This window comes from Dromaius novaehollandiae, chromosome 13 (genome assembly GCF_036370855.1).
Source record: "Dromaius novaehollandiae isolate bDroNov1 chromosome 13, bDroNov1.hap1, whole genome shotgun sequence".
Lineage (NCBI taxonomy): Eukaryota > Metazoa > Chordata > Aves > Casuariiformes > Dromaiidae > Dromaius > Dromaius novaehollandiae.
In genome coordinates, this window is record NC_088110.1 from 2,999,191 (window position 1) to 3,009,933 (window position 10,743).

The 10,743-nt window shown below is 66.2% G+C and overlaps 1 protein-coding gene across 3 annotated transcripts; it reads left to right on the forward strand.

Annotated features, from left to right (window-relative positions):
- Positions 1 to 616: 616 nt before the first annotated feature.
- FCSK (fucose kinase) lies at positions 617 to 10,397 on the forward strand. 3 transcript variants are annotated; one of them, XM_064519418.1, is made up of 23 exons: positions 617 to 1,087; positions 1,200 to 1,351; positions 1,460 to 1,510; positions 1,779 to 1,904; positions 2,059 to 2,131; positions 2,381 to 2,478; positions 2,755 to 2,835; positions 2,935 to 3,054; positions 3,214 to 3,361; positions 3,652 to 3,779; positions 4,104 to 4,205; positions 4,402 to 4,572; positions 4,655 to 4,722; positions 4,908 to 5,275; positions 5,671 to 5,881; positions 6,030 to 6,196; positions 6,445 to 6,672; positions 6,919 to 7,062; positions 7,347 to 7,466; positions 7,572 to 7,759; positions 8,095 to 8,194; positions 9,098 to 9,321; positions 9,459 to 10,397. In XM_064519418.1, the coding sequence occupies exons 2-23, from the start codon at positions 1,208 to 1,210 to the stop codon at positions 9,573 to 9,575; spliced, it is 3,177 nt and encodes a 1,058-aa protein (XP_064375488.1). In that variant the 5' UTR covers positions 617 to 1,087; positions 1,200 to 1,207; the 3' UTR covers positions 9,576 to 10,397. The 3 variants fall into 3 exon arrangements, with proteins under 3 accessions (XP_064375488.1, XP_025963147.2, XP_064375489.1); XM_026107362.2 differs by having other exon boundaries at positions 617 to 1,083; XM_064519419.1 differs by lacking the exon at positions 6,445 to 6,672.
- Positions 10,398 to 10,743: the final 346 nt, after the last annotated feature.

Sequence of the window (10,743 nt, forward strand, 5' to 3'; positions counted from 1 at the left end):
CAGGTATTCGGGAGCCCACAACACCCAGTGGCGGGTGGGTGCCAGATGCACCCACTGGCAACGTGCCGCCCACGGGGTGCCCGCGTGGCAGGACCGCGGCTCGGCCGCCCTTCGGTGCTGCATACCAGAGCGCGTGGGAGCAGGGCTGAGGCCGGGCACGGCAGGGCTGAGTGGCGGGGCTGAGGTCAGCAGCATCCCTGGCCGGGCTGCACAGCAGGGCTGAGGCCGGGCGTGCTCGTGGCAAGAATGATCCATAGAGCTGAGGCCTGGGGTGCTCGTGGCAGGGATGAGCAGCACAGCCGGCTGGCTAGGGGATGCACAGGCGATCCCCATGAGCCGCTGGCACAGGGTGCCTGGGGAGACGGTTTTGGGGGAGGAAGCAGTAACTCCCCCGCTTCCTCCGGCCCTGCTCCCCCATCGCCACAAGCTGCAAAGCTGCAGCCCGGGAGCAGCGGCGTTTGGGAGGGGCCGGGAGGGGCACTGTGCCTTTAAGGGGCCGGCGGGCCGCGCGCCGCAGAGCACACTGGGAGCTGCAGTCCCGCGGGGGGCGCCCGCCGCGCGGGGGGGCAGGGGAGGAACTACAGCTCCCGGCAGGCCCCGCGGCGGCGGCGGCGGGGCCGCCTTAAAGGGCGGCGGCAGGAAGCGGGGGCCGCCCGGTGCTCGGCGCTGCGCAGCCCGCTGGGGACGCGCCGGCTACATGTGCGCTGAGTTTGCCTGTGCGCAGCTCGGCTCCTCCCCCGCCGCGCGTCGGCGACGCTGTACCCTGGCACTCGCTGCCGCTTGTCCCCGACCCCTGGCTGCTGCTGAGCCTGTTCCCCGCGGTGGCCGTGCCCTGGCAGCTCGCTTTCCGAGGCTGTGCTAACGCCGAGGGCACGAACGGGCTGCCGGCTGGCTGCTGTGCGCTGGCCTCGGAGCGAGCTGCCTCGCCGCCTCTGCTGCGGCCACCTGCGCTCCCGTGTGGCGAGCAGGTGGGGCCAAGGGGCACGCGGCCTTCGCCCGCTGCCATGGCGTCCGAGGGCGTCGAGTGGACTGTCGTCGTCCTGACCTGCCAGCACCGGGACTGCGTCTCGGCCCTGCAGCGAGGCAGGTGGCTGGGCTCCCCCCCGGGCCGCGAGGGGCTGTTGTGAGGGGCTGCCGCTCGCCCCAGTGGCCATGGCCCCCCGGCGCAGCTCAGTGGACCCCGGCCTCTCGTTGGGCAGAGCTGGAGATGCGGCAGCGCAGGGGCGCCCTGGGCCGGCGGCCCGTCCTGCTGGCCGTGGAGGACCCCTCGGCCCGTCCCGGCAGCGGTGGAGCCACCCTCAACGCCTTGCTGGTGGCGGCCGAGCACCTGAGCGCCCGGGCGGGCCGCACGGTAAGCGGGCACCAGGGCCCGCCGGCGTCCCCGCGGGGTTGGGCTGTGCCGTGGCGTCCCGGGGCTGTGCCGAGGCCCAGCTCTCCCGTCCCCTTTTTGCCCGTGCAGGTGGTGACGGCTGATGTCCTGAAGGAAGCCCGGATCCTCGTGCTGCACATGGTGAGAGCGGGGGTGACGCTCGCCCCTGGCGCGTGGGGCTGGCGGCCGGGCGCCGGCAGGTGTTTGGTGGGGTTTTGCCTTGGGGCAGTGTTTGGGGGGTGGCGTGGGGCTGTATCCAGCCCACCTGGCCTCCAGGGGGGAGCACGACCCCCGTCCCCGGAGAGGAGCGGGGCTCAGGTGGCTGCTGGCTCGGGGTCCTCCACCCCGAGCGGCCCCGTGTCCCGCTCCGACCCTCCCAGCCGCCCCCCGGGGGTCCCTGTCCCGCCAGGGCCGCGAGTTCTCCTTCGACGACTGCGGCCGGGCCTTCACCTGCCTGCCCGTGGAGGAGCCCGACGCCCCGGCCGAAGCGCTGACCTGCAACCTGGACAGCCTGCTGGCGACCATGACGCGCCGGGTCGGTGGAGCGGGGTGGCGGGGTCCCGGGCTGGCCGGGCCCGGCTGGGAAACCTCCCGCCTCCCTGCCGGCGAGGGAAGGGTGCCCGCAGCCCCGCATGGGTCGCGCCCCTCCCGCGCCCTCCCTGAGCGCCGGGGCCTTTCTCCCTCTGCAGCTCTGCGTGGGCTCCCCGCCGGGCGTGTGGGTCTGCAGCACGGACATGCTCCTCACCGTGCCCTCGGCACCAGGTGAGCGGGTGCACGGGCTGAGGGGACCCCTCAGTGCTCCCCTTCGGCAGGATCCGGCCCTGTTTCAGCTCGGGGCAGGCGTCGGAGCTTGCAGCGGCTCAGGATCAGTGTGCCCGGAGCCGCGCCAGGAGGGCTCTGGGGGTGCTCAGCGCCCGCGGGCATCGCTGTGCTCGCAGCGAGGCGGCCGGGACGCTGCTGCCGGGGGTCCGTGTGCCGCCCCAGCGGGGCGCTGGTCTCTCTGCTCCGCAGGGATCGCCTGGGATGGCTTCCGGGGCGTCCGAGTGATCGCAGTGCCTGGGAGCCAGGCGTACGCCAAGAGCCACGGAGTCTACGTTGCTGACGGGCAGGTCTGTAGGAGCCCCTCTTACCAGGGGATCCCCAGCCTGGAGGGAGCCCCTCGAGGGGCAGGCGTCCCCCGGCAGGGACCGGGCGTGCAGGCTAGATGGGTCACAGCAGGCTTCTTGGGTGTGCTGGGATATGGGGAGGTCAGGGACTTCCCAGTCCCTATCCCAGTGCCCCGTCCTGGGGGTCCCTGTCCCTTCGGACCCAGCCAGCAGTCCCTCGGCCGCCGGGGGTTGGCTTCGGACGCCCCAAATAACCCATCGGGACCTTCTCGTTCCCAGGGGATGGTGAGCAACATTGTCTACAGAGGTACGGAGGCCCAGATCCAGCAGTGCGCGGGCCCCGATGGGACCGTCCCGCTGGTATGGCACAGCTTGCGGTGTCAGGACCCTGTCCCTTGTGTCGCTGGTGGCCAGGCCGCCCGCCCTGGCGAGAGCCCCAGCCCCGCTGTGCCCTCGCAGGTGTGCGGGGTGGTTTTCTTCTCCACCGATGCCGCCGAGCAGCTTCTGGCCACCCACGTCATCCCTCCTTTGGATGCCTGCACCTACATGGGCCTGGACTCGGGGGCGCCCCCCATCCAGGTGACACCCCCTCCAGAGGGCACGGGACCCCTCTCAGTGGCCCCGGAGGGCTTGTTTCCCCCCACGCCGCCGGGTTCGGGTGGGAGAGGTGGCAGGAGGGGAGGGCTCAGTGCCGGGGTGGGGGTCGGGGTGCACCGCGCAGGTCCCTTCTCTCCCCAGCTCTCCCTCTTCTTTGACATCGTGCTGTGCATGGCAAGCGGGGTGACGGAGGAGGACTTCGTGAAGGGCACGGGCGGCAGCGATGTCAGCGCGAGGAGCGCCCGCTCCATGCTGTGGGCGGCCCTTCGCCCCTTCCCTCTTAGCATGGGTGAGCGATGCCATGCTGAGTGTGCAGGATGCGATCCGTCCCCGGGCCTTTCCCGTGCACTTGGTGCTCAGAGCCCTGCGTGGGGAGAAATAGGGTGGTTTTTGACACAACAGCGGGTCTCCAGGTCCCCTCTCCCCCTGGCTTCAAGCCAGGGGATGTTCAGGCCTGGCTGCCTTCCTCGGCTTGCCCAGCCACTGGTGGAGCAGGGCAGGGTGTCTGTGAGCCTGGGGACCGTCCCCCGGCCCCATGTTTTGCCGCCCACGCGCTGAGGGCTCTCCTGCCTCCCACAGCCTGCATCCCCGATGGATCCTACGACTACCTGACCATGGCTGCGAGCGACCACATCCGCAGCCTGACGCTCCAGCCGGGCTCCGCCAGCTACCTCCGCTTCCGCAAAATAGCCCATTCCCACGTGGACGTAGGTCTTCCCGGCCCTGGCCTCGCTTGCGCACACGGATTTGCTAGGGGCAGCTCCAGGCCACATGGCTGGACCCCCGCCAGCATCCCGTCTCCGCACTCCCTCCATCCATGCTAAGCGGTGCCCCAGCAAGCGGGAGCTTGGGTGCTTGGTCCTTGCGGTCCCCAATCTATGGCAAGCTGTGCCAGGTGGTGGCCGTGTCCTGCAGATGCAGCCAAGGCTGCGGTTTGAGCTGAGCAGATGCCAGGCGTCTCCCCCATCCCCGTGCGGCCGGTCCGTGGGGACGGGGAGCGCCGGGCCCACACGCCTTTCTGCTCCCTGCAGCAGCCCCAGCTCCTGGAGGAGGGCTCTTCGGTCACCAACTGCCTGCTGGAAGGAGCCGTGCGGCTGGCAGCCGGGAGCGTTGTCCAGCACTGCCACCTCCAGGTACGTGGTCAAGGGGACCCCCAACCCATGGTGTGCTGAATCAGGCCTCTGCCAGGTTGAGGTGGCCCTGGCTGGGGCAGAGGAGCTATGGCCCTGAGATACGGGGCGCCCTTCCTGTTCCTGGATGCCTTTTGGCTGGCAGCTGGGGACCCTGGTGGCTGTCACCATCCTCAAGGCCCTGCCACCGCATCTGCAGGGTCCCCTGGAGATCGGGCCCGGATGCCTCCTCTCAGGTCTCACTGCAGCCTCCTCGGCAGCCCTCCGGAGCTGCCCCCTGCGCGACATCGTCCTGCAGGGCCACCACGTCCGGCTGCGGGACCTGTCCTGCCGCGTGTTCACGCTGACCGGCCGCCTCGACGACTGGCAGGTACGGGGGCTGCTCCCTGCGCTCCTCCGGGCTGTCCCTGTCCCTCCACCGGGGCATAACTGTCCTCTCCATCTCCCCTCAGAGCCCTGCTGAAGAGGCCACCTACTTGAACGTGCCGTGGACTGAGTTTTTCCATCGGACGGGCATACGGTAGGTGCCATGGGTGAGCTTGGAGGGCAGGGAGCCACCCCTGGGGCTGCTGGCACCCTGGGGTGCTAACAGCATCCCTGAGCTCAAGGGACAGCAGGAGCTGGGACAGCTACCCCAACCCCTGCTGCGTCACGTCACAGTGCCCCAGGGCCTGGCGCGGTGCTGACAGCCTCTCCCTTGGGCAGGGAAGGGGACGTTTGGGGCGCTGAGACGCCGCGGAGAAGCCGCTGCCTGCTCGGCGCCCGCCTCTTCCCCGTGCTGCACGCCTCGGAGGCGCTGGGGCCGGAGGACGTGCTGTGGCTGCTGGCCCCGGCGGCGGCGGGCGGGCGGCTGCAGCACTGGCGGGCTGCCTGGCGCATGTCCTGGGAGGAGCTGCTGCCCTGCCTGGACAAGGCGGCCGAGCTGGGCGCCCGCCGGGCCCTCTTCTTCCAGCAGGGCCAGCGCAAGGTGCGGCGGGTGCTGCTGGGGCGCCAGGACGGCAGCCTCCTGCCGCTGGCCCGCAGCGCCGTCCACGAGGGCTACCACGAGGCCGTGCTGGGCACGCTGGACGAGGGTGAGCGTCCCGGGACGGGGCTGTAGGAGCAGAGAAGGGCACTGGCTGCAAACTCCCTCGGGAGAGGTGTCCCAGGGGGAGATACTTGGGTTTCGCCATCCCTTCGCCAGGCTGCTCATCCTGGACTTGCTCAAGCTGTCTCTGATGTCTCTGGATGTCAGGGCTGGCTCTTGCACCCTATCCTCTCCTATAAACTCCCCCAAATCTAGCAACCCCTTTGTAGGAACATGCCCATGGGGATGTGCCCCCAACGTGTCCAACAAGCTGGGGCTGAGTCCTCCCCTTGGCTCTGGGGGCTGCAGCCAGGCTTGTTGCAGAAGTTTGGGCCCTGCAGGCTGGTTCAGAGCCGACTTGCAGCCCGGCTACTGCCTTGCGGCCTCCTTTTTGCTTTGCAGTTGCCTCCACAGCCGATGACGCGGGCATCGCGGCCCGGGCGCTCGCATGCATCGCTGACGTGCTGGGCTGCATGGCACAAGGGGAAGGGGGCTTGCGGAGCGGGCCGGCTGCCAACAAGGAGTGGGCCTCTGCCTTTGGGCGCCTGGAGAGCGGGGACATCGCTGGCGGCGTCCGGGAGCTGGCCGCAGAGCGGAAGAAGTGGATGAGCAGGTGAGATTGGGGCCGGCGAGGGGAGAGGCCAGAGCTGTGGCTGCTGCCTGACCTGCTCCTTTGCCTTCTGGTCCTTTCCCTGGCATCGCTGCGCTCAGGGAGGCAGCGGCGGGGTCCGGCCGTGAGCTCAGCGCCACTGTTTTCCCAGGCCAGCCCTGCTGGTGAGAGCAGCTCGGCATTATGAGGGGGCAGAGCAGATCCTCATCCGCCAGGCTGTGATGTCCTCGTGCCTGTTTGTCACCGTGGGGCAGGCAGAGCTGCCGCCCGTGGGGTGCTGGGTGCAGGTGACATGTCCGGCCCGCCTGGACCTCTCCGGTGAGTGCCTCTCCCTGGGGCTGGGGGATGCTCTTTGAGCTGCATCGGCTTCTTCCGATGGCAGCAGAGAGGCAGGCTCGGAGCTGGTGGGATGGAGGGGACGACGAGGCTGAGGGGTGCAGTCCTAGTGTTCTGCTCCGTGGCACCATCTCGGAGGTGGAGAGGGCCAAGGCAGCATGCGATGCTGGGAGACACGGTGGGGAAAAGCTCTAGGGCTGCCGCTGGGGACTGACAGCGCGCCTTGGCAGGCGGCTGGAGCGACACGCCTCCCATCACCTACGAGCACGGAGGTGCCGTGGTGGACGTGGCGGTGCTGGTGGACGGGCGCCGGCCGATCGGTGCCCGGGTGCGGCGCATCGGCGAGCCGGAGCTGCGCCTCGCCAGCGTCAGCGGGACGCCGCGGGGCGAGGTGGCCGTGGAGCTGGTGTGCCGCGAGCTGGAGCACTTGCAGGATTACTGCCAGCCGCATGCGCCAGGTGAGATGCGGCCCAGGGACTGACTCTGTATCCCTGTCTCTGTCCAGGGGATGGGCACCTGTGTCCCCAGGCAGTCCCGCAATGCAGCGGATGTGGTGTTGGGGTTCAGATTTGCTAGGCCACCCTGGGAGCAACCTGCTCTGTTCCTTCATCTCCTTTTGTGGCCCTTGGGGACTAGAGCATTAAGGAAATGGCAGATAGTGCAGAAAGCACCAGCTTTGCTTTCTCCTTCCCATTTTTTCCCAGGAGCCTTGCTCAAAGCTGCCTTCATATGCACCCAGATCGTGCAGTTCCCCTCGCAGAAACCCTTACGAACCCAGCTGATGGAGAGCTTCGGTGGCGGCTTCGAGGTGCACACCTGGTCCAAGCTGCCCCATGGCTCAGGCCTGGGTACGTCCACTGGGAAAGAGGGGTTGGGTTTGCCCCTGCTAGCTGCCTCACTGGGGCTGGGGTGTCCCTTGTGCTCCGAGCCCCAGGACAGGGCTTCCCGCTTGCTGCCAGGCAGCCGTGAACTCGGCACTGGCTCTCGCAGCCTGGCCCGTGGCCACTGTTGGGCAGCGCGAGCCTCTGTGCCACATCTCCGTGAGCCACCAGGCAGTCTGAGGAGGGTGACGTGGGGATGTGCAAGGCGAGCGCTGCTCCTCGCTGCCCTGGCCCTGCTCTGCTCCCTGCAGGCACCAGCAGCATCCTGGCTGGAGCGGTGATGGCGTCGCTGTACCGGGCGGCAGGGAAGGCTGCCAGCACCGAGTCCCTCATCCACGCCGTGCTGCACCTGGAGCAGAGGCTCACAACAGGTAACATCCGGGAAGAAGCATCCCTGTCTGTGTCCTTGCCTGCGGGGCAGGATGTGGCCCACCTGGGGCTGGTCTGGCCATGGCTGAGGACCCTCTGCCTTGCAGGAGGTGGTTGGCAGGACCAGGTAGGCGGGCTTGTGCCAGGCATCAAAATTGGGAGGTCAAAGGCCCAGCTCCCACTCAGGGTGGAGGTGGAGGAGATCCCGGTGCCTGAAGGCTTCGCCCAGACCCTGAACGATCACTTGCTGCTGGTGTACACGGGAAAGACTCGCCTGGCCCGCAACCTGCTCCAGGTAACACATGGGACCCTCGGGCAATTTGGGCTCTGGCCTCTGCTCCCTGATGGGATACACGGGATGGCATTACTGCCCAGCAGGAGCCCCTTCACAAAGTCCTGCTCCATCCGTGGTCTCCAAGATGAGATGTTGTGCTTTACCTTCTGCCTGCCTGGCCTGTGCCTTTGGTGCTGGTCCCCTTTGTTGCTGCAAAGCTGCCGTGTCCCAGCGGGAGCCAGAGCCGACGGCGATGCTGATGAAACTGGCAGGAAAGGGGTGGCAGAGGCGCCTCTTGCACTCCACAGCCAGCTCCCAGCCACCCCCAGCGACATCCCTGCTCTCCCGTTTTGCAGGACGTGGTGAGGAACTGGTATGCCAGGCTGCCCTCGGCCGTGCAGAACGCCGACGCGCTGGTGAGCAACGCCGAGGAGTGCGCCCAGGCCTTGCAGCAAGGTACGAGCCCCCCTGCCCCGGGCCAAGCCGGCCCTTGGCGCTGCTGACCGCTTGTCCGCCCTTCGCTAGCAGGGTGACGCCACCTCCTAGGAGGGAGGCGGTGGCGCTAGGGCTGGCCACGGGCTGGCTCGCCTGTCAAAGCACGTCTGCCAGTGGGCCAGGCAGCTCGGAGACATCTGCGTTGCCCTCTGGGCCTTGAAGCATGAGCTGGGCAATTCCCTGCCCGGCGTTGGCTCCCTGGGCCGCCAGCTCTGCTCCACTGCTTTCAGCAGCGCTAGGGAAAAACCTGGCAGATCCTTATTAACGAGCAGAGAAGCGCAAAGGCCCCCGGGGGAGAATCTGCGCAGACCGCGGTTGGCGAAGGCTCGGAGGCGCGCTGGCAGCTGAGAGCCGTGCTCGGGGACAGCGAGGCCCTGGGCTCTTGCAGCCACTCCCCCTACTCTCCTCCGAGGACTCCCCAGGCCCACCAGCGCTTTACGGGCAATGCTCTGAAATTCAGGCTTGATCTGAAACGTGGCTATTTGAGGGGGGAGGAGGGTTAGAAGAGACCAGGGGATGGGCTGAGTCTGGTTGATTTTCTGTGAGTTGCCTGTGATGGGGCTGGGGGCTGTGTCTTGCTTATGAAGCAGATTCATCTGGCCTCTGGCTGCTGGGGTGTTGGGGGGGGATGCTGGAACATTAGAGCAAGCAAATCCTTCTGCTGTGGAGGATTAAAAATAAACAGCAGTGCAATAGTGCTGCATTTGCTTGCTTGGCTAGCAGAGCTGGGAGGGATTGGGTTGATGAGAAGGCGTAATTTAGCTCGGATTAAGCAGGAGAGGCATGCTCGGGCCTCTGCTCCTTGGGAGAGAAATGGAGACAAATCTCTGTTTTGACTTGTTTGCAATGTCCTCACTCCTGCAGGTAACCTGCCGCTCATCGGCGAGTGTTTGAACCGCTACTGGCAGCAGAAGAAATGCATGGCCCCTGGGTGTGAGCCGCTGGCTGTCAGGCACCTGATGGATGCTCTCCAGCCTTATGTCTACGGGCAGTGTTTGGCTGGGGCCGGCGGCGGGGGGTTCCTGTACGTCTTAACCAAAGCCCCACGGCAGAAGGAAGCCTTGCACCAAATTCTAGCAAAAACTGAGGTGAGACATGTGCTCCCACCCACTGCAAACGGGGTGGGATCGCTTCCTGTCCCAGGGCCTCGTGGGCATGAGCCATCCTGCAGGGCCGTGCGAGGCTCCCTTGCTGACTCCTGCCCCAACCCTTAACTCTGTTCCAGGGCTTGGGCAACTTCAGCATCCACAGCATCGAAGTGGACACTGGTGGTTTCTCTGTGGAGGTAGAGGGAAGCAATCCTAAAGGCAGCACTGACCCCAGAGAGGATGCGGCCATGTGAAAGCCTTTGGCCCTGGACTGTTCCTGGTGGATACGTAGTGCAGGACAGAGCAACCAGCTGCCCCTCCGAAGCAGGGAAATCCCCATGCTGGAGTCTGAGCTCCCTGCACCTGCAGCCAGGACTGGTTCTGGTTTGTATGCTGGCTCGTTGACTGTGGGACTGAGAGAGCCAGAAGCCCTTTGATTCATTGCTGTACACCAAAGCCAAGCCTTGGCCAGGTCCTGACAGCAGTCCAGCAGAGCCTGGGGTACCCCTCTTGGGAACAAGCAGCTGGACCTGAAGTACAACTGGGCCAGAGCTGCCAGCCCTCATCGCAGGGTGCTGCCACAGCTGCTCTCCCCAACAGCAGTCGCGTGCTGTTTTAGAGCCCACTCCTTCAGCTGGCTCTGAGTGCCTTAGGTTTTGACATGACCTTCTTGTGCTGATACCTGCCCCAACAGACACTGAGGCTGGAGGAACTGTGATGAGATGGGCAGGCACACCTTCCCCCAAGGACAGACTGGCTGCTAGGAGCATAGCTGGCCTCCAGGCTGCTCTTGGTTTGCCCCAGGCTTTTATGGTTCCCCAAAGCGGGGAGGAATAGCATTGGTAACATTCCCTAGAGCAGGGGCAAGGTTATTGCTACTGCTGGGCCTTCCTGTTCTTCCAGCAGCAGTGGCCCATGCTGCTTGTTAAGGGTGCACCAAGGTCCACCTTGGCTGTGGAATCAAGTCCCCCCCCACCCCGTGCCCATCTAAAAGAAGGTACCAAGTGATTATTCCTGTAGCGCTTTACTGATCCCTGCCACCGTCTCTTTGAATAAAAGACTGCATCTGCCCAGCATATGTTTACTTCCATCTGTCCTTAGCAGTGTTCTGTCTACCACCATTCCTTCTCCACAGGACAGCGAGGGCCTGGGACTGCTGGGGCAAAGTTCAGCCCTCCCAGCAGGGGGTAAAGCAGACATATCTCCCTGTACAACCCCTGGTGATGGTTGAGGGCCTGGGAGTGCCTCTCCTGGAGACAGCAGAGCATTGGGCCAGCAGGGCTAGTACCAGGTGCTGTCTCAAGGGTGTTTGTAATCATGCTGTGCCAATGCCAGCTGGCAGGCAGGGAAGCTCCTCCTGATGCCATGACACAGCAGAAGAGAAGAGATGGTGATGGGCTTGTCTATCTTCTCTCTAGCTCC

What these genes read in the sequence shown, in the direction of transcription:
- FCSK (XM_026107362.2), top strand. Translation starts at nt 1,005, where the DNA reads ATGGCGTCCGAGGGCGTCGAGTGGACTGTCGTCGTCCTGACCTGCCAG. An exon ending in CACCGTGCCCTCGGCACCAG is followed by an intron (nt 2,132 to 2,380) that starts GTGAGCGGGTGC and finishes TCTGCTCCGCAG; the next exon opens with GGATCGCCTGGGATGGCTTC. An exon ending in CCCCTTCCCTCTTAGCATGG is followed by an intron (nt 3,362 to 3,651) that starts GTGAGCGATGCC and finishes TGCCTCCCACAG; the next exon opens with CCTGCATCCCCGATGGATCC.